Below are 22,863 nucleotides of genomic sequence, written 5' to 3'. Positions count from 1 at the left end.
TCTCACCAGCATGGCATTTTTTCAAACAGTTTACAGATGAAAAGACAAAGGTCATTTGCATGCTCTGCCACCAGTCCTTGAAACAAAGGAGAGGTGTTAATAATCTCAGCACTACTTGCATGACCAGGCACCTGAATACAAAACATGAGCTTCGATGGCAGCAATACCTTCAAAGTATTCAAACGCCTGGGTCTTCCTCTTCTGCTGTGGCTGCCTTGGTCCCTGCCACTGGCTCCCCAACAACAAGGCCACCTGTCTCTCCCTTAAGGGACAATGTAGGATCACCACCAACACCACCTCCACCACCAGCAGTACCACCACCACCATTGCCAAGCCTGTCCATACCGTCCCAGGGAAGCTTTCAGCTGTCCATCCCTCAAACTTTGGAGAGAAAGTGGACGTTCAGCCCATCTCACCCATGAGCCCAGGCCATTAATGCCAGCATTTCAAAGCTGCTGGCATTTGAAATGCTCCCCTACTGCCTGGTGGAGACAGAAAGTTTCAAAAATTTTATGGAAATGGTTGTCCCACAATACATCGTTCCCAGCCGCTACTACTTTTCACGCCAGGCCATCCCTGCCCTGCACCAACATGTAGTGGAGAAAGTTAGGTGTGCACTGCGCAATGCTGTCAGTTCCCGCGTCCACATCACCATTGACACGTGGACCAGTAAACATGGCCAGGGCTGGTACATCTCTCTCACTGCCTACTGGGTGAATGTAGTGGTGGCTGGGAATGAGGCAGGAAGCAATTTAGCGCATATCCTTCCACCACTCAGGATTGCTGGACATCAGTCGGTGCCTCCTGTTGCCTCCTCCTCCTCCTCCTCTGCTTCCTCTTCTTCACCCTCCACATGCACCAAGCACAGCGCAGCAACCACTGATTTGAGCACGGCCATGGGGAAATGGCAGCAGGTGGTGCTAAAACTCATCTGCTTGGGTGAGAGACCATACACCACCCAGGAGCTGTGGACCGGCATTCAGGGGCAGACAGACAACTGGTTGCTGCCGCTGCACCTGAAGCCTGGCAAGGTGGTGTGCGACAACGGGCGGAACTTTGTGGCAGCCTTCGGCTGAGCGGGGTTGACGCACATCCCTTGCCTGGCGTATGTGCTCAACTTGGTGGTGCAGAAGTTCCTGGCCCATTATCCAGACATGTCGGCACTGCTGAATAAAGTTAATGCTGTGTGTACACACCTTCACCGTTCCCACCCTGCTGCTGCTCGCCTATCTTCCCTGCAGAGGAACTTTGGCCTTCCCACCCACTGCCTCATATGCGATTTGCCAACCAGGTGGAATTCCACTCTTCATATGCTGGAAAGGGTGGGTGAGCAGCAGCAGGCAATAGTGGTGTTTCAGCTTCAAAACACCCAGGTGAGTAGAAGTGCATGTTAGTACAAGGTGCATGGTTGTTAGGGTTTGCCATTGTAAACTACCTATTGTAGTCTCTTGTATTTTCACTTTAAATATTTTGGGCTGGTTCACCATAAGAGGGTGCCAGTACTCCTTCCCTCAATGATGCTTTAACACTCATTCATTTTTGCTTTGCCTTGAAGGGGGAGTGTATTTGCCTAGTGCTTATTATATTGTATGGCTTAGTGCTTGTTATGGATTGTTTCTATTTTGTATATATGTAAATAGTACTTATTAAGCATAAATAAGTCTGTGTCATTTTTTTCTTTGGCTTTGCCACACATCCACACTCTGTTTAAATTCTCTGCTCAGTGTATGTCAAAGGTCTCATAGCCTAGCTATACCGAGACATACCAACAGTGCAGACCAACAGCACTTTACCACCAATGACTGGCCCTCCATGAGGGACATTTGTGCCATGCTGCAGTGCTTCCAGTATGCCACTGATATGGTCAGCGCTGATAAGGCCATCGTCAGCACTACCACCCCCATTTGTCTACTTTGTCTACTGGAAAAAACCCTTCAGGCCATGATGGAGGCACATGGCTGGAGGGAGGAGCAGGAGGAAGAGGAGAAGGAGAGACCTGTTACTGACAACCTCTCCTTGACTCAGGGCAGCCTGGCTCACATGAGCCACTACATGCTCCAGTGCCTGCGCAATGACCCCAGGGTAGCCCGCATCATCACCTCTGCCAGTTACTGGGTGGCCACCCTGCTGGATCCCCGTTATAAGGACAACATCACCTCCTTGATCCCAGCATTCGAGCGGGAGCGCAAAATGAGAGAGTACAAGTGCGCGCTGCTGGACGCACTAGTGGCAGAGTTCCCACAGGACTTGGAGGGCTCAATGGAGGCACGCGGAGTAGGAGCAGGACACAGTCGCCAATGCAGCAGGGGCACTGGCAGCACCTCACAGGGGAGGGGGAACATGGCCACAATGTGGGAAAACCTATTCCACCATCCTACACATCCCCCACCATCGGATGTGATGGCCCATAATACCAGAAGGCAGAATGTAACATGCATGGTGGATGATTACCAGTCCACCCATCTCATGGTACTCAGTGATGCCTCCACCCCCTTCAATTTTTGAGTAGGTAAATTGGACACGTGGCCAGAGCTTGCCCTCTATGCCCTGGAGGTGCTGGCCTGCCCTGCGGCAAGTGTCCTGTCTGAGCGTGTGTTTAGCACCGCAGGAGGGGTCATCATTGACAAAAGGATCCACCTATCCACAGACAACGTGGACATACTTACATTCCTTAAAATGAACCAGGTGTGGATCCCATGGGACTTGGCTGTGCCACCACCTGAGTGAGTGGTTAGAGTGCTTGCTACTACCACCACCTCTTCCTCCTCCTCCTCCTCTGCCACTTCCACCTACATCATCTCCCCCCCAGACAGCTGTAAAATTCATGCATGTATATATTCAGGTTTATTTTCATGCAAATATTTGAGTGTAGTTTGGGTTCAAATTCTGACAACTGTATAACTGCAGCTGTCCATCAATAAAATTATTTTTGGCACAGATGGTTTCTGAGAGTCTAAATGCATGTTCCTTCCCAGGGGGGTCACCTTGAAAAAAGCTGAAATACTTTGCACCAGGCAAATGGGGTTCAGGTTCAGGTTCAGCGAACTTACCTGAACTCCGCCGCCAAATTCGGCCAAACACGCCAAACCCGAACTTCGATGGGTTTGCCCAACACTAAAGATAAGTTACTATTTTATCTACCTAAAAGGAAGTTCATTTCGAAAGCCAGATATGCTTGCCGTATTGTAAACAGAAATTACTAGAATTCTAACCAACACTGATATATTGTCTCATTTCACCTTCTTTGGGGTAGAAAACCATTAGATAAAAGCAAAGAGATACAGAAATGAATTGATTTGGTTTTTTATTGCTCCAATTGCAATAAAAAAATAATAAATAAAAATTTGCAAGTCAGTTATAGTAGTCTACAAAGGACTCAACTGAACCCACATAAATTCATTTTACTAAATTCATTTTATATAAACTTCTCAAGTTCTGTTATCTGGCAATTAAAAACTTAGAAGTATCTGGAAGATTTACATAAGATCAGAAAGAATCTAGCAGCAACTGCAACTTTACTGGACAGGCTCCATTCTGGTCATATGCAAAGGTCTACTTGTATAAACAAATATTCCATCCAAATTTCATATCAATAGTAAATCCTGTCCTGCCTGGTCCCGTGGAATTAAAGGCCAGTGATTACATGTCTCTTAGAATAACCCAGGTCATAATATCTAAGGGTGCTTTTATTTATTATTCACATCTGGAGCCACTGATCACACCAAGAGGCTAAAATATTGCAACACCAAGATAACTCGGTTTCATTTGAAAGTGTACAAGTCTCACTGAATATTTACACTTGTTTAGATATATCTGATAGATCAATATGAATACATTCTGGGAGCTTCATTTGTAAATCCATCAGAATACATATATCTGACTAAAGTCAATATATACTGCACAATATATTAAATATTTTAATTTTCTGAGTTTTGGAAGCAATAATGCAAAGTGGAATGAGCTGAAGCCCTTGCTAAAACTAAAATGTATTTTATAACAGAATATGAAAATTATATAATTCTCAAATATTGTATTGACATATGAGTAGTGTCCGGAGTACAGTAGTCCGGAGGACAGTTAGGTTTGGTTACCCATCCCTTGTCCTTGGATGGGAAAATACAGTGATTAAATTGGTTGGCTTAGCCTGGCAGCAAGGAGTATAAATAGCTGCCAGGCACGGCCATGTTTTGTCTTTGTTATGAATCGAGTTGCTGTTGCATGTTCCCGGTTACAATAAATCAATTAACGGATCCAGGCCTACGATTGTCTCATTCTTGAGTGGATCTAACAAGTAGAATTGTTATCACAGGTTAGTTAGACATTGCTTTCCCCATTAATTTCTAATTTCCTGTCTGTTATTTGAAACCCCAAGGACAGACATTATTTGGAAGATAAGATGCTACTAAAGTCTGAAAAACAAAGTTGGATTCCACCAGTAATTTGTAAATCCATGCCTATAGCATGATAGAAAATTTATGAGAAATATGTTTTAAACCACACAGTTTTGTGCAATACAACATTCTTATAATTTATCCAGATGGAAGCTATTTATACAAATTTGTTCTGCAATAAATGTTTGGTTTTACAGTATGAACTTCTTTTGAAATTTGTTTGCTAAAGTTCAAAATATCAGGAACAGTGCATCTAATTTGTGTCATTTGTGTCACTATCAGTGGGCTTCCTGAACAACTCCCCACACCCCGCAACTTGCTACTGTGCTTCTTGCTATTTTCTCCAATTTCTCCCCCTTTCTCGCATTGTGCTCATGTTCTCCACCATTATCTCCAATTTCCCCCTGCAAGGTGTTTCCTGCCCCAACTCTATAGTTGTATATTTCTGCATGAGTTTATTGGATTTATCTATTTTTGCCACTTCTCATTCACCTTTGAAGAAGACATCCCTCACAAGCAATTATGCCACCTTTATTTTATCCCAGCAGATCTTTGGTTTCTGAACAACAAGTATAACACACAAGATTGCTTTCAAACAATAAATAGAGCATTATTTTATTCTTATATCTGTGAAACATGAATTACATCTGATGTAAGTTACTATGCAAATAGGGGTTTTCATGGTGATATTTTATTTTATTTTATTTAAAAAGCTTTCCTCCTTGTGTTCAATTCTAGTTGTCAAAAGTATATGGCCCAGTCTTCAGGATTCAACTGGGATTCCAGAAAATAGTGGTATTGGCTGGATACAAAACAGTGAAGGAAGCTCTTGTGAATCATGCTGATGCATTTGCAGAGAGGCCAAATATCCAGCTTTTTGATGAAATTCATGAGGGCTTTGGTAAGTTTTTCTCATTCTATGTATCAGAGAGTATACTTTGTCAATATCTGTCCAGAGCTGTGGAAAACAATAAAAAAAAGTTAGTATGGAGATGGCATAGGAGATTTCTGTTGGAGAACATAGGAGACAAAACAGAAACTAAGAGCCTGACTGCTCTAAGAAAGGACTGAAAAGGAGAAAAAGAGAATTGAAGTCAATTCTGCAAAGTTTTATTTTTTATTTTTTTAAATTTTTTATTACATTAAAAACAGGGTACAGAAAAGTAAAGGGAATATATATAATGTACATTACTTATATAGCATGCGTAATTCGGGAAGGAGAGGGAAAGAAAGGAAAAGGGATTTAGAGAGAAAGGAAGAAATACAAGAGGAGGAAGGATAGAAAAATAGAGGAAGAAAAGAGTAGTAAGAAGAGTGTGTGGGACCAGCGTTAGAGCTGGGGCTTCTATGTTTTGTGGTCTGTAGTTTAAGTATATAGGTGGTATAAATTTTCCGGAAGTTTTATCCATATGTATTTGACGTAGTTGCTAGTGTCATCATTTATCAGCGATTTATAAATTTATTCATTCAGTTTCTTTGTAGTTCAAAATTTGTGTCGATCGATGTTTACGTATTATGATTCATATTGTTATTTACTGGTTTTACATGCTGTTTTAGTTGGACATTTTTCTTGATGTATAATTTTTAAGTAATTTCTTTTTTTAACCAATGGTACCATTTGTCCCATGCTTTATAGAAATCTGACTCATCCTTGTTTTGCAATTCCATTGTTAGCTTGGACATTTCTGCACATTCCATTATTTTAATCAAAAGGGATAGAACGGTTGGGTTTTTTTCCTGTTTCCAGTATTGTGCATATAGAATCCTTGCAGCTGTAATAATGTGAATTATAATATATCTGTTTTCTTTATTAAAGTTTTGTCTTATGATTCCTAATAAAAATAGTTCGGGTTTTGCATGGATGGTCTGGGAGGTGATTTGTTCTAGCATAATTTTGATTTTATACCAATATTTTTGGGTGGATTCACATGTCCACCAGATGTGGTAATATGTACCTGTGTTTTCCCTGCACTTCCAACATAGTGGTGATAAATTTGGATACATTTTTGCAAGTCTAGCAGGTGGCAGTTGCCATCTGTATAACATTTTGTAATGATTTTCCTTATATGAAGTTGCCATCGTTAGTTTGTAGTTAACAGTCCAAATTTTTCCCCATTCGTTTAAATTATTGTATATCCAAAATTTTGTGACCACGCTATCTTAGTTCCTTTAACTATTTCTTCTACTGTAAAGTTTTAATCTATACTTTTCCTGATTTCTTTTAATCACCCTTGGACAATTTGGTCTCCACACTGGGTGATTGGAGAAACAGAGTTTGTATACAGGGGAATGTCTGTAATTTTTTATTTACAGGAAAGCTTCACATGAAACTTCATATGCATTTCCCACACTAAATTCCTGTACAATCCAAAAGCAACTGCCATAAACATTCTCTTCATTAATATAGCAGTAATTTTCAGTAGTGCAAATACAGTATGTCTTTTAGTTTTGCACTTTCTCTTTAGGTATCCTTTTTTCTCATGGGGAGAATTGGCAAGTGATGCGCCGCTTTACCTTATCTGCATTACGGGACTATGGAATGGGCAAGAGAACTATAGAGGATAAAATAATTGAAGAGTGCAGGATCTTGATAAAGGCATTTGAATCTTATGAAGGTGAGTTGATGTTCCCTTCTGATGATTCACCTGGAGCTAAACATTCACAGTTTTATTGCAGAAAAGTTAAAAGTCTACCTCTACAGCTACCTCAAATACTCAAATCCTATTTAATATTCCTTTGCTCAATATCTCCATGCTCTCCAGCATTGGCTATCAGTTTCCTAGATAAATGTACTGAACTAAAGTGAGGAGACTTTGCCATTGAACAGTCTTTTAAATATGGTGTTGTTTCATAACTGTAAATTAATTTTAATAACTTTGTTTAATTTTAATATATAGGACAACCATTTGAGAATACAGCAATTATGAATTCCGCTGTTGGCAATATCATAGTGTCTATTGTACTTGGCAAGCGGTATGAGTATGAAGACCCCACATTTCAAAGACTAATAAAGTTAGTCAATGAAAATGTCCGGCTTGCAGGAAGCCCTCCTGTCTTGGTAAATTATTTTTCAATTTTAAAAGGAATTCATTGTGTGTTCACTGTGTTATCTTTAATGTAGTGTGGGATTTATAATAAATATGCCATGTTTTCCAAGGTTCACTATGACAGAAAAGCCCTGATGTCTTATATAACTGTATGCAACCATTTTCCACTGTGGAATAGTTTTAATAAAAAAATCTCCATATTGCCTACATGAAAACTATTCAGATTTCTTCATGACTCTTATTTATACTTTTTGTGTTTTTCAGTTCTATAATATGTTCCCTCTGTTCGGTTTTCTTTTTGGTGCTCGTAACATAATTCTGAGTAACAGAAATGAATTATTTGGTTTCATAAAAATCACTTTCATAGAACACCTCAAAGCTCTGGATGAAAATGACCAGAGGAGCCTTATTGATTCATTTCTTGTCCGACAAGCAGAGGTAAGGAAGTGTTTTATTCCAGGAATTCCAAGTGAGGGTTCCTTGTTAGTCTATGAGCTTGGTTGTTTTCCTGAAGATGTCTCATCATCCAAACTTGGTAACTGGATAACTAGCACTGATCAAGTTACCTAGTTTGGGTAATGAAACTTCTGCAACAAAAACAACCAAAGAGCACCAAGGACCCCTCATTTAAACCTTGAACTACAGATATTCTTCTTTATTGTTAATTCCAAATGAACTTTTAGTATCATATTCATATCTTTAAAGCAGGAAATAAAAACTGTTTTTAACTGACAATTGAAAATTCTAAAGTGAGAACCAAGCACTTTAAAAAAATGTCCCATATAGTACATTTTGAGGGTTATATTAAAGTGCTGCAACGTCCTGCCTGTCAATGACTACTTCAGCTTCAACCGCAACAACACGAGAGCAAGCAACAGATTCAAACTTAATATTAACCGCTCCAAACTTCACTGTAAAAAATATGGCTTTAGCAATCGAGTTGCCGAAGTGTGGAACTCATTACCGGACTCAGTAGTGTCAACCCCTAACCCCCAACATTTTTCCCTTAGACTATCCATGATTGACCTCTCCAGGTTCCTAAGAGGTCAGTAAGGGGCATACATAAGTGCACTAGTGTGCCTTTCATCCCCTGCCCAATTGTCTCTCCTTTATCTCATATATCTTTTCTTCCTTTTATATATCTTCTCCTTTATTTTTATATCTTTTCTTCTATCCTTTTCTTTATATATATTACTACATGTCTATTCTTTTCAATATGTATTGTGTATTGGACAAACAAACAAACAAATAAGCATAAACCATATGTTGCAAAACATTTATTTAAAGTATTAACTTCCTCAATTTAAATGAAGTCCATCTAAACAAATATGTTGTTGTTGTTGTTGTTGTTGCGGCTGCTGCTGCTGCTGCTACTACTACTACTACTACTATTACTACTACTACTACTACAGGATTATGAATGAAACATGTGACAGTGATACCCATTATCATCGGGGCACTTGGCACCACATCCAAGAATTTATCAAATAAAATTGCAGCTCCCTTCAATAGTACCAGTGGAAACGTAAAAGATTGCACTACTCAGAACAACATACGGTACATTCTAAGAAAATACTTGAATGCTGGCAGCAACCTGTATCAACTATCAGAGCCAATCAAGTTTCCCTCTCTTGAATTATTCTATTTATTTACTTACTGAGTTTCTGAGGCTTCAAGCACAGTGAAGGGAAAGAAGGAGATATCTTTCTTGGCCTCTCTGATGAAACAAGCTTCCTTTAACTATTACTTAGGTGTCAACATTAGTAATTATTCTGACAATTGACTGGAAGAGTTTCCATCCTACAAATTTGCCATTCTAATATTTCCAGTTCTTAGAAATGAGGTGGATGCTGGTTGCTTGTCCTCTTTGCTTATTTATTTTGAGATAATTGGACTGAAAGCAAAAATTCACTGATTTACCTTTGTAAATTAGTCTTGGGATTTTCAGGAAAAATAAGGAAGAAAATGAAGATTCCTCCTTGGGGATTGTACTAGAAGACCTTCAAGGTCCTTTCCAACCCTATGGTTTTATGAAAATATGAATTTATAGAAGACATTTGATAGAATTTCATGCTCATTATTTCCATTCCTATGGATGTCTTAATCACAAATTGTAGGGAATTCAGCACTTTATGGTGTTTAGAACTACAATTTACACCATCCCTAGGGATTGAAATCCAAAATTCTGGGAGATGTTCCTATTGTTCAATGTTCTACAGCTTTCTGCTATTTAGTTGATGTGAGTATACTGAATATGCTTAGATAGATTATTTATATATTGCAGGAGAAGAAAAACAAAACAGAAAGGCATTTTCATAATGAAAACCTAATTGATGTTGTGAGTAACTTATTTGTTGCTGGGATAGACACAACTTCAACCACCTTGCGCTGGATCATACTATTAATGATGAAATTTCCTGACATTCAGAGTAAGCACTTTGATAATCATTTAGTGTTTTACCTCATGATTCTTGACAAATGTATTTTTTTTATGTATACTGAGAGAATATGCACCAAAGACAAATTCCTGGTGTGTCCAATCACGCTTGACAAATAAAGAATTCTATTCTATTCTGTTCTGTTCTGTCTTATTGTATTCTATTTTCATTTAAGTTTATTTTCTTAGATAAAGTATATGACGAAATTTCAAGAATCATTGGATCTGCTCAGCCAAGGATTGAACATCGAGCAAAAATGCCTTATACTGATGCAGTTATCCATGAAGTTCAAAGATTTGCTGATATTCTTCCAACAAGTGTACCACGAGCAACTACAGTGGATATAACTTTCAAAGGCTATTTCATTCCAAAGGTGATTAGTCTCATATAAGTGCTTTCTTTGTTCATTCAGTGATGGTTAGTGCATTTCTTATTATTATGTACAAACCGATCATCCTGTTGAGATATTTGATATCTATGTCATAAAAATTATTAGTGTTCAACATTTTTATATGTCTGAAATTTAAATCACAATCCTTTTTAGTAAAATGTTTAACTTTTAAATAGGAACAAACTATCACACAATGAGAAAGTAAAAAGAAAAGAAGGAAATCACACAAAAAGCAAAAAGTGCAAGAAGAAAAAAATTAAAGAAATGGCTTCTAATATTCTTCATAGCAGTTATAAAAACAAATATATTTTAACATCACTCTCTAAAGTTGAGTCGTATTCTTCTTCTTTCTTTATTCTATCTTGCCTAATTATTGAAAACATAACTCACAAGTTCATTTTTTAAATTTTTATACAAAGTCCCATAAGAGGCTTTCACTCGAGAATAAATGTAAATATAATTTATTTAATCAAAATATCGCCGGCTCGACTTACCAGCCACGGCGCTTTTGCGGAAGGGCCGGGCAGACACCGGACTCTTCATGGCGGCCGCCATTTTGTTTTCGGCCGAAATCTCGCGAGACGAGATTTCGGCCGGGAAAGCCAGGCCCACGTGGCCTGGAATGACGTGGGGTCCGGGCGGGGCTTGCTGGCCCTATTTAAGGGCCGCAGGCCCTGGGCCAAGCCTGTTCGCCCGGACCCAGTCAAAGGAGCAGACACTTGGCTGTCTGCTCTTGGAGCCTTCCGGCGGCCGCGTGGAGGCGGCCGTCGCTTTGGAGGCCTCGTTGGAGGCTTGAGGTGGCCTGCTCATCGCTGGCAGCAGGCTTCGGCCCATCCGAGGCTGGCGGTCTGCCCATCTTCGAAAGGAGCTCTTGGGCAGCAACGGGCTTTCGGAGGAGTCCCGCGTGAGGCCTCCCACCCCCACCCCGCTGAAAGGCGGCCGCGTGTTGCGGTCGCCATTTTGAGAGCCTCATCGGAGGCTCGGGGGAATGGTTTGTGGGCTTCGGGTCCGGCGGGTGTGGTATGAAAGGAGAGAAGGTTAGCACTTCCCTTGACAATGGATGGAAGAGGCCCTTGTGGTCTTGGCAACATGCATATGGTTAAGGCCCTGCCACTTACTTTGTGGTATCTAACCACGTTTGAAGGCCGGGCCTTGTGCCGTTTGGCTGTGGCCCCCCCCTATTTCTGGGGGGGGGATCGCTCTGGTAGCCCCCTTGGGGACGTGGGGGGCTCGGGCGGAGGGCTCGCGTGTGCGGCCCCTCCCGTTTCGTGGCCCCCGAAAAACAATAAAAATAAATAAACATAAAATAAATAAAAACGGAGGACAGTTGGGCCCGTGGCGGCAGCTTCCCGCTGCTGCGCTGCCTGTTTGGGCAGAGGCCTTTTGCTGCCCTCTTGGGGCCCGGGTGGCCCCGGTTCCTTCATGTGTAAAATAAGAATCACGGGTACACAAGATTATATTAATAATAATGGGACTGATGATGGTTGCAATTATTTCACATATTTATATGGAACCATGGACATATAACGGCAAGAGAGACCCATTGGTCCCTCTGGTTTGCCCTTGTTCTGTTCTGTATTTTATCTTGGGATGGATATATGTTTATCCCAGGCATGTTTGAATTCTGTTGCTGTGGATTCGTCTACCGGGCCTGCTGGAAGTTTGTTCCAGGCTTTTGCTATTTCAGTGAAATCATGGACAAACTTCAGTACAGTTATGGTCTAACTTAATTATTTAAATATTGTTGCCACTCGGTCCCAGTTTCTTGGGGTTTTTTGTTTCAGGGGGGGGACACCTGTACCCAGGTTTGCCCCCCCCCCTGGCTCCTAGTGCAGGAACACAGGCCCTTGGGGCTGCTTTTGCCAGGGCCTGGTGTGTCGGGGGCGGGGGGTTTGACCCCGCCAACCCAGGCTGTAGGGCCTTCGCCTCTTTTGACGGCTTACCCGTCGGGGCCAGGGAGATGGGACATGGGGGCCACCACAGGGTGGGACCCGTTCACTGCATGTCATGGGTTTGCTGCAGAGGGGCTTGTTTCCCCCCTTTTGTATGTACAGCCATGCGTGTGGGAAGGCGGGGCTCCCATGCCGCTTCAATGTGCCCCTGCCCCTAAAAGGGGACGGTTAGGGGGGGAGGGGGTCCAGGGTACAAACCCCACCTACTGGGGGGAAAGCTGGGCCCTGCCCAATTGATTTACAAAACAACAACAACGGCAACATTGGGGTTGGTTGAGGGACGACCACCCTCTCTCGAGAGCGGCCGCTCTCTTGCTAGGTTTCTCCAAGGGATTCAGGATCCCTTACATGGGTTCGAGCAAGCCTTTGGGTTCAACAACCACAGGTTGGTTGTGGGGCATGACGGCATTGTTCGGTCCGGAATAGCATAAGAGGTGGCCATGGGGAGGGGCCTTGGGCCCTTCCCGGAGCCGCCCTTCCCGAATCTTGGGGTCTCCCCATTAGGGGGGTCCCCTGCAAGGTGGGTGATGAATTTAGGTTGATTCACCACCTGTCTTTTCTTAAAAGGGAGTCAGTGAAGGATTTCGTTCCTGACGAACTTTATTTAGTCCGGCTCGCATCCTTTGATGCGGTCGTGGCCATGGTAAGGCAGTGGGGGGTTGGAGCCCTTATGGATAAATGCGACATTAAGTCAGCATCCCGGCTCTTCCCCATGCACCCGGACGGCTTCGGGCTTTTGGGCTTCCATTTCATAGGTGTTTTTATGTGGTCGGGGTTTTACCCACGGGTGGCTCCGTCTCATGCTCTCTTTTGGACGAGCTCGAGCACCTTATTGGAGTGGGCGCTCAGGAGGCGCAGCGGTCTGGGCTCGGCGTTCACTACCTCGAGGGTTTCTTGGTGGTGGGGACTGCCCGGGCAGAGCACTGCTTTGCTCTGCGGCGGGTCTTCGAAGCCCTTTGGCTCTGTTGGGGGTGCCTTTAGCCCCTGCGGGGACCGAGGGCCCCGCCACCGGGATTACCTTCCTCGGTATTGAATTGGACTCAGAGGTGCAATCTTCTAGATTGCCCCTGGACAAGTTGTCTAACATTAGGGATAACCTGGGTACGGTTCTGGGCTGCAGGAAGGTCACCCTTTGGCAGCTCCAGAAACTAGTTGGGATACTTAATTTTGCCCGCCGGGTCGTGGTGCCGGGCAGGGTTTTTTCTAGGTGGTTATATGCTGCGATGAAGGGGCTCCGTTTGCCCTATCATCATCGTACCCGCTTATGTGCGGGGGTCAGGGCTGACCTCTGCGTGTGGCGGGAGTTCTTAGAAAGTTTTAAGGGGTTGTCTTTTTGGAGGCAAGAGCTTCTTTGGAAGCTGAATTGCAGTTGTGTTCTGATGCTACAGGGACCTGTGTTAGGTGCAGGGTTGTGTTAGGTGACCAGCGGTGCTGGTCTGCGTGGCCTCCAGAATGGAGGGCCTCTTCATTGATTAAGGATTTGACCTTTTTTTTTTTGGGAGCTCTTCCCCTTGATAGTGGCCCTAGAGCTTTGGGGTGAGCAGTTTAGGGCAAGACTGTGCATTTTGGTGCAACAGCCTTGTGGTTGTCCACGTTGTGTACGCCCTGTCCTCTAAGAGTGACAGGGTCATGCGGCTTTTCCGCCATTTTGTGTACAGGTCCTTGTCCCTGAACACATTGTTTTTGTCTAGGCACGTCCCCGGGTTAGATAACGGGGTTGCTGACGCCTTGTCCCGTGGTCAGTTGTCCCGGTTTCGGACCCTGGCCCCGTGGGCACGTGTGTCGCCAGAGGTTTTTTCCTGTCCACCTTTGGAGCCTGGGTGGGCTCCTGGGCAGTGGGGAGTAGAGGCTTGCTGGGCTACGGCACTCTCGGGAGTGTCTGGCACTCTGGGGGGCTTAGCAGCAGGCAGGTGAAGAGTTGGGGATTGCAGGCAGTATACGGGTTACCCCTATAGCTGGCCTGCCCCAGTTGTGTACCTGGCCATATTTGTGTCCAGCTTAGGCAGCGTGGCCTTTCAGTTAGGACTATTATGGTCCAGGTTGGCCGGCTTCGCCTTTTGTCTAAGGCGGGGGCGGGGTTATTGATTTACGGTGACTTCCGCATTGTGTCGGTGCCGGAAGGTTGGGCCAGGGCCTTATCGCAGGCCGTCAGGTCATTTTGTACCTTCCACCTCATTACCTCAGTTAGGTGGGTGCTAGTATGTAGGGTTTGGCCAGGCCAAGTATGGATCCCGCCATTAGGGAACGTTGTTCTCGAGAGGCGCTGCCACTAGTGCGGTAACGGCGTTCTCGATACGGAGGATTCGGGGAAGTCGACCGCTGGCGGTCAACGGCCTGTTTTAGGGTACGAACGGCCTGTTGAGGGTCCGGGGTAAGATCTTAGGCCAGGTTCCCCTTTGGTCCCTTTCTATTCGACCACGCCAGGACGCAACCGAGGGTGTTGCTTTGGGTCATGAGCGCTCCGAGACCACTCAGCAACAAGATACCGTCGGGGGTGGGGACCCTGCCGTCGTGGCGGCTGGGTCCTTGTTGTCTGGCGGGGAGACGGGGTGTGCGGTGGGACGGGGTTTCTACCGCTATTGCTGGGAGGGCGGCATCCCATTGCTGCGCCCAGGTGGTCCTGGGAGGGCGGCATCCCACTGCTGCGCCCAGGAGGTGCTGGGAGGGCGACATCCCGTTGTTGCGCCCAGTTGGTCCTGGGAGGGCGGCATCCCATTGCTGCGCCCAGGTGGTGTCGGGGGGCGGCATCCCATTGCTGCCCCCAGTTGGGCTGGGAGGGCGGCATTTCATTGCTGCGCCCAGTCGGTGGCCAGGGGCGGCATCCCATCGTTGCGCTCAGAGGTGTGCTGGGAGGGCGGCATCCCATTGCTGCGCCCAGTTGGTGCTGGGAGGGCGGCATCCCATTGCTGCGCCCAGTCGGTGCCGGGGGTCGGCATCCCATTGCTGCGCCTGGATGTGTGCTGGGAGGGCGGCATTCCATTGCTGCGCCCAGTAGGTGCTGGGAGGGCGGCATCCCATTGCTGCGCCCAGTTAGTGCCGGGGGCGGCATCCCATTGCTGTGCCTGGATGTGTGCTGGGAGGGCGGCATCCCATTGCTGCGCCCAGTCGGTGCTGGGAGGGCGGCATCCCATTGCTGCGCCCAGTTAGTGCCGGGGGCGGCATCCCATTGCTGTGCCTGGATGTGCGCTAGGAGGGCGGCATCCCATTGCTGCGCCCAGTTGGTGCTGGGAGGGCGGCATCCCATTGCTGTGCCCAGATGGTACTGGGAGGGCTGCATCCTCTGGCGGCGCCCCGGTGGTGGGTCTTGCACCTCGGTGGCAAGGACCTGTGTGGGCCTGGGGGTCTACTTCAGATCTGCCAGGCTCGCGTTGCCTGCGGTGGCTTCGCACTGTGTGCCCCTCCACGCAGGGGGGTGGTCGAGATCCTCACGGGGATCGCTTGGTGGGACGCCATTTCCCTTAGGGCCCTTCACCGGGTTAAGAGGGGAGTTAAGGCCTGGGTACGGTAGTCAGAGGGTTAGGCGGGGTGGTTGTGGCCCATCCCCGCATCACCATAGATCAGCTGTGGCTTTACTGGGCTGCTGGTCTTCCTCTGTCAGATCTGAGGAACACCACTTTATTACAGGACCTGCAGTGTCTCTGCGTGAGCTGGCGCAGTTAGAGGGGGGAATCGGGGGGCCAAGATAGAGATCTGACCCCCGCTCCGTGGCAGGTTAGGGGCGGAAATCTGGGTGGTGGTTCAGCAACTGCGCGTTCTCCCTTGGGCATCTTTGGGGATGATTGACAGGTTCTCTCCAAGCTCATGGTGGGTGCTACCTGCGCACTTGGGGGGAACCTGTCTTTGGGTCCCGCTATTGAAGTCCCAGGGTAGGGGTGAGCCGGCGGGACCCCCCTCATGCGAGTGCATGGCAGGGTCTCAGGTGAGGGAGAGGTCCCTCACCTGGACCAGCATCGACTACGCCCTTAGTTGCCCAGGAATGTTGACCTTTTACGTCATTTCCGCCCCGGAAGTGTTTGTTTGACCCTGCAGGTCCACTGTTTCCGGGTCATAGTTGAATATGTTGATTTATGCAAATTTATGCTAATTCATGCTAATTTAATTAATAAATTATGCAAATTTATTTTAATAAAAATGACCCAAGTTTAAATCCAGCTCTGGTGTCCGTGTCGTTACTCCGTCTCTTCTGCAAAGGGTAATTTACAATTTCAGCAAAATCCATCAAACCCATCAAACATTCCTCCAAAACGTGCAGTGTCTAATATTTCCATTTCTGTGCTAATCTCACTGCTGTGATCATATAATATATTGAAATAATATATCTCCCCCCCCCTCCAACTATCTGTCCATTAATCCTAAAAGGAAGTTTTAAGATTGATTAATTAATAGTAGATTAATCCTTCCGAACATTTTTCAAAAGTAGCCCTATTTAGAGTGCATTGCAGTAATCCAAACAAGAGATAGGTAGGGCATGAGTGATCATGCACAGGGCCTCACAATCCAGATAAGGGGGCAGCTGGTGCACAACACAAAATTACACAAGTATTTTTGCCTTGAAATTAAAAGCCATTAAGATGGGGTGGGGGTGTTGGCTTTTTGATTTCTAAAAGAAGATCCTCATTGAGATTCTCATTGCTTTTCAGAATATATTTCTTAAATTGTAAAGCAATCAAACTGTAAAGGGATGAGGAAGATGACACTTTGGCCAGTCAAATGTTCATAAAAATGGCTGCAAAGTCATTTAGGACATTGTTATAAATACCAATAAAGGAGAATATTGGTAGCTCAGCTCATTAAATTACTGAAATGTGGGGTCCTTGGTGCTTTCTGAACTTGGTTGGTTTTTTTGTAGATATTTCAATATCCTATGACATGCTGTTTGCTGTCAGCTGACTGCAAACTGAGAGCAAAAAATACTCCTTACTAGCACTGATGATGTTATCTTGTTAGGGTAATGAAATATCTGCAAGAAAACAACCAAGCTCAGAGAGCACCAAGAACCCCTACTTTTATATAACCTTGTTTCCGAACCTACTCAATTACCCCATAGACATTAAATTACTGCAGGGGTCTTTTTTAGGGAGGAGCAGCTTTTCTAGAGCATATATTGATAATTCCCCAAATTTTCCTTCCTCCAAATAAATGTTCTATCGGCCAAACCTGGCTCCTAGCTGGCAGGTCTACTGTAGTGTTATTCTGCAAAGCTATTCATAGAGTCACAATTCACATGGAAAATCTTCCTTTTCCACCACATTGGAAAATCCATGTATTTGGAATGGCTTTTTAGCAACTAAATCAAAGAGGAGTGCTAATTCTTTAATAATTCATTAATAACTGCAGGACACGCACATCGTTCCATTGCTGACCTCTGTGCTCCATGATGAATCTCAGTGGGAGAAACCTCATGAATTCTATCCTGAGCATTTTCTTGACTCTGAAGGAAAATTTATGAAGAGGGATGCATTCATGCCTTTCTCTGCAGGTAAAGTCTTCTATCATATCATACAGCGAATGAGAGTTTCAATAACAGATTCTTCCTTTTACATTATTTGTAAAGAAATCACCAGAATAATCCACTCAACATTAATGGCAAAAACTATATTAGGATGCTCAAACTATTTTCAGGGATTCAGAGTAGAAGAAATGTACTGGAGGTTCATTTTTTTGTTTTTTTTAAAAACCAATTACATTATTCCTATACATTCTCTATTGTAAAATTTTGGATTAGTTCATTTCATGCATGTGGTTTGTCATCTCTAAGCCACCATTTCATGGCAGGAACTGCAAAATATTATTGAAGAACCACTGAAACCAGTTTCCCCATCTTTTTTCATTGGTTACAGGTCGCAGAATCTGCTTAGGTGAAACCCTTGCCAAAATGGAGCTCTTTTTGTTCTTTACCAGCCTCCTACAGAGATTCACTTTCCAGCCACCCCCTGGAATATCAAAAGAAGACCTGGATATGACACCAGCAATTGGGTTTACAGCTCCTCCTATGCCTTATAAGTTGTGTGCTCTGCCTCGTTCATAACATGAATCATAATTTTAGTTTCTAGATTCATATATATTTTTGTGAGTTTTTCAATCTTCTCTTCTAATCTGTCTCTTGGTGGAAATTTACTATGATTATGTTTTACCACATGATTCTTGACAAATGTATCTTTTTCTTTTATGTACGCTGAGAGCATATGCACCAAGACAAATTCCTTGTGTGTCCAATCACACTTGGCCAATAAAATTCTATTTTCGTCGCCAAATGTTGGATCCAGGGAAGAATCGACAGCAGACTCTCCGATCAAATAACGGTTCTTTTATTAGAACAGAAGTAATGGTTATAGAATGGAATGAGATAACAACAACGTCACGGCCGTGCCTGGCAGCTATATATATACCCTGGGCTGCCAGGCTGAGCCAACCAATCATTACACAGTATTTTCCCGCCCAAGGAATATGGGGCGGATACAAAGCCTAACTGTCCTCTGGACACAACACATTCATTCTATTCATTCATTATTCATACATTTTCAATCTTGCATGCTGCTTTGCAAAGCGCAATAAAAGTGGAATTGAGATAAAAGTTAGTTTAAAAATGGATTTCAATTCTTGTGACATTCCCTGCATATAATAAACAATAGCTAATAATAACAGTAGAACAATGATAGGAGTCAATAAAAACATCAGAAGCTTTGTGCAAAGATTGGTGAAACAATGGAAAACACAGTAGCTGGTCAAAGGTGATAGATTGGAAGAGGTTAATATCTAGATGGAAGTTTTTCAAGGAGATTCTCCATGACTGCTATTGTTTGTTATTGAAGTGATTCCTCTGTCAACACCACTGAATAACTCAAGCCACGACTATCAAACATGAAAAACATCTGCTAAAATATCCCACCTCCTTTACAAGGATGATCTGAAACTGAATTGAAAAACCCCATCTGAAATAGAATTGTTGCTCAACACTGTCCATATATACATACAATGTATTGTAATGGGTTTGTTCTGAACAAGATGTACCCTTACAATAAAACTGGGGAGAAATAGTGGAAATTGATAGAATCAAGATGTCCATGGAAATAACATCAAACGTTGAAGCAAAAGGGGAAAAAAAGGGACACAAAAGAAAAAAAGCAAAAGAAAAAAAGGGGGAGGGGGGGGCAAAGTAGAGATGGTTCAGTGGCTCCATAATTATGTATAGTCATTTGCAAAAATGAACTCAGCCAATGAAAATTCATTTATACTATAAACCAGTGATGGCGAATCTATGGCATGGGTGGCATAGGTGGCACACAGAGCCATATCTGCTGGCACGTGATCAGTTGCCCTAGTTCAGTTCTAATGTACATGGGTGGTCTGGCCAGCTAATTTTTGGCTCACACAAAGGCTCTGGAAGGATATTTCTGGCTTCCAGAGAGCCTCTGGGGGCATGGGGGGTGTTTTTACCCCCTCCTCTGGCTCCAGGAAAGCCTTTGGAGCCTGGGGAGGGCAAAACACCAGCCTAATGGGCCGATCAGAAGTTGGGAAACAGGCCATTTCCAGCCTCTAGAGAGCCTCCGGGGGTGGGAGAAGCTGTTTTTGCCCTCCCCAGGCATTGAATTATGAGTATGAGCACTTGCGCATGCACAATAGCGCACGCTCATGAAAGGCTTTGGGTGGGCGTGGGGGGCAATCACACACTGCTTCAGGCCTTCTGTCCCTTTGCAAAAGCTTTTGGAGCAGAGAAGCCTGAAGGACTTTGCACCCCAAAGGTTTCTCTTCTCTCTTGTATGAGTGGAGCTACACACACGTGTGTGTTTACACCAGCCCACCATTCACCCAGACCCGTTTTCCTCTCACTTTCCAGCTGGGCTGCCAAGCTGCTAAAGTTAGAGACCCCTGCTCTAGAGATTATTTGATCCTATCTATTACCAACTCCCTAATGGATAAAGCAGTGCCTCGCTTACAAAATAAGACTGGAATTCCAACTGCTCCTATTCTGACATACTTTAAAAACCTCCCCCTTATGATGTGAATCCAAAAACTAACTCACAGTAACATATAGGCATGCACAGTAATTGTCTGTAAAGAACAACAGTAATTCTCTAGTTTACTAGTTCCCAGTCTTGCAATCTAGGCCTCTGAAGGGCTTAAAACACCATCCAGTCATCTCAGAAATACATCGCATGTCCTGTGTTTGATCACTACCATTTCACAATAAATGATATCTTATCACATAGATAGCAAGAATTTACTATCAGCAACTTGAAGCCAAGTTCACTACTAATTACTACTCTGGATCACAGGGATCCAGAAGTAAGGCAACTGGGTCAGAAATGGATTGTCACGTTGTTCCTCTCCCTTTGCTTGTAATGCCTTCTACCCTTGACCTGAATTTGTCAATCCTCCAGCCATGTAATCTAAACATTTGAATATCTTAACAATTTACAAGTAGTTTCATAACTAAAAATTCTTAAGCAACATGGTTTTGAAGGGGGAAACAATCATTCCAGTATACAGTGATCCCCCGGTTATTGCGTCCCCGACCATTGCGAACAGGGTAATTTGCGATTTTTCAACCCGGAAGTCAAAATACCATCTACGCATGCGTGCCCTTTTTTTTCTATGGGCACGCATGCGTAGATGGCAACCGGGAGATCAGCTGCTGGGCAGCTTCCCTGGGTCTTCCCCCTCTTGCTGGCATCAGCGAGGAGTTTCCCCACCGCCCACGCAAACTCCTCGCTGCCGCTCGCCCGCCCTTCGCCTGCCCACGCCGTTCGCTCCCCCTCTTGCTGGCGGGAGGGCGAGAAGCCCTCCCCAGCACCCGCTCGCCCGCCCTTCGCCGCTCGCCCGCCCTTCGCCCTGGCGGAGAAATTCCAGCCCCCACCTGGTCCCGCCCGATCCTCCTCCCTGGGGCAGCTTGCCCTCCCATGGCCGCTTCCTCCAGCCTCCATCGCAAGCCCTCGCCACCGCAGCCAACGCGTGCTGCGATCTTCAAGCCCGGCTCCTTTCGGCCCAGCATCCCGGGCCAAGCAGCTGCCTTCCATGACTGAGCCTGGCTGGCCCGGAAGATCGTAGCGCGCGTTGGCTGCAGCGGCGAGCGAAGCCAAGCCGGCAGCAATGTCGCCGCCGCTGCAGCCAACGCGTGCTACGATCTTCCGGGCCAGCCAGGCTCAGTCACGGAAGGCAGCCGCTTGGCCTGGGATGCTGGGCCGAGAGGAGCCGGGCTTGATCCGCTGAGCCTGGCTGGCCCGGAAGATCGTAGCGCGCGTTGGCTGCAGCGGCGGCGACATTGCTGCCGGCTTGGCTTCGCTCGCTCGCTCGCTGCGCCGCCCCCCAATCTTTGGCTCCTCAGCGGCGTTTTTACTTCCGCAGCGCTACTTCGCGAAAACCCGCTCGTTGCGGGGGGTCCTGGAACGGAACCCTCGCAACGAGCGGGGGATCACTGTAATGCAGTGGTGAGTTGCACCCGGTTTGCCCCGGTTCTGCAAACCAGTGACACCAGTGACAGGATACTCCACCCACCCACATGGGATGCTTCTGCGCATACACGGAAGCATTGCAGGAGCACAGGAGAAAATGGGTAGCAACAGATTTTAGAAACCACTACTGGTATAATGTAAGGTTTTGCAAACATTTTCTGACCAATTTCTAATCAAGGTACTCAACAGAATTTGTAAGGAATAACCCTTTGCTCAATTCAGATGGATAATTTATTTTGGTTATTTAAAACTGAGTTGGAATAACTACAGAGGTACCTCGGTTCTCGAACGCTTTGGTTTTCGTACATTTCAGATACCGAACAAAATTTTCTGCAAAAATTTGCTTCGGTATCCAAACAAAAATTTGGATACTGAACAGAAAATTTTGTTTACTATCTGAAATTTAAGATCTGAGAGGACGGGATGAGAGAGAATGGGAGTCGGAATCCCGACACGCCCCTCTTGGCCGCCCTCTTAACAGCCTCCCAGTCTCTACCTTGTAACTGCTCCAAGCTGCAGGAAGAGTAGGGCTGGCTGCAATACCGGCAGCTTCAGGGGGCTCCTTTCCACAGCGGTTCAGTTCGTTACCTCCAGGCAGCTGCACCAACTTTTTCTTTCCCAGCTCCGGTGGCTCCGGCGGCTTCCCTTCATCACGTGACGTTCCTGATGCTGCTGCTGCTCCTCAAAGGGAAGCCGCCAGAGCTGGGAAAGAAAAAGATTCCGACTCCCATTCCCTCTCACCCCATCCCCTCAGATCTTTATCCCATAGGAAATAGAGGAAATACTGTAGATTTAATTGGTTCCCAGCAAGTCAATGGGCTGGGAACCAATTAAATCCATTTCCATATTTTCCTATGGGATGAATTAATTCGGTTCTCGACCAAATCGGTTCTCGACCACACTTCTGGAACGGATTGTGGTCGAGAACCGAGGTACCACTGTATTTCAAAGAAAAGCATTTGACTTACAGCAGCGATTGCAAAGTATTCTTTTTATTCTTGAAGAAGTAAAAATACTTAAATGCTCTACTTTTTATTTTGGTTTTATTAGTAAAGTAACCAGAAAATGTTTGTTAGTAAGCAGACCAATTAACTTAATCATGATCACATAATTTTCAATATAAAAATAATGCTTAATTTTAATTAGATTATTGCATTGGCTAAAGCAGAATATAAAGAAATTTGAACTTTAA

At 44.9% G+C, this 22,863-nt stretch overlaps 1 protein-coding gene and 1 non-coding gene across 2 annotated transcripts in view; both read left to right on the top strand.

Moving 5' to 3' along the window:
* LOC139156604 (cytochrome P450 2K6-like) overlaps window positions 1–18,473 on the top strand; it is a 30,009-nt gene extending 11,536 nt beyond the window's left edge. The window contains exons 2-9 of the mRNA XM_070732457.1: window positions 5,130–5,292; window positions 6,857–7,006; window positions 7,289–7,449; window positions 7,703–7,876; window positions 9,723–9,867; window positions 10,065–10,249; window positions 17,557–17,698; window positions 18,060–18,473. Of these exons, the coding sequence (XP_070588558.1) occupies window positions 5,130–5,292; window positions 6,857–7,006; window positions 7,289–7,449; window positions 7,703–7,876; window positions 9,723–9,867; window positions 10,065–10,249; window positions 17,557–17,698; window positions 18,060–18,247 (1,308 nt within the window). The 3' untranslated portion in view covers window positions 18,248–18,473. The remainder of the gene's footprint in view (window positions 1–5,129; window positions 5,293–6,856; window positions 7,007–7,288; window positions 7,450–7,702; window positions 7,877–9,722; window positions 9,868–10,064; window positions 10,250–17,556; window positions 17,699–18,059) is intronic.
* On the top strand, window positions 11,283–11,407 carry LOC139158230 (U6atac minor spliceosomal RNA). The gene has a single exon (XR_011557629.1). It is a non-coding gene; the product is annotated as a U6atac minor spliceosomal RNA (small nuclear RNA).
* Window positions 18,474–22,863: the final 4,390 nt, after the last annotated feature.

The sequence above is a fragment of the Erythrolamprus reginae genome, chromosome 1, assembly GCF_031021105.1.
Source record: "Erythrolamprus reginae isolate rEryReg1 chromosome 1, rEryReg1.hap1, whole genome shotgun sequence".
NCBI classification, from domain to species: Eukaryota; Metazoa; Chordata; class Lepidosauria; order Squamata; family Dipsadidae; genus Erythrolamprus; species Erythrolamprus reginae.
This window is presented reverse-complemented; position numbering and strand designations above follow the sequence as displayed.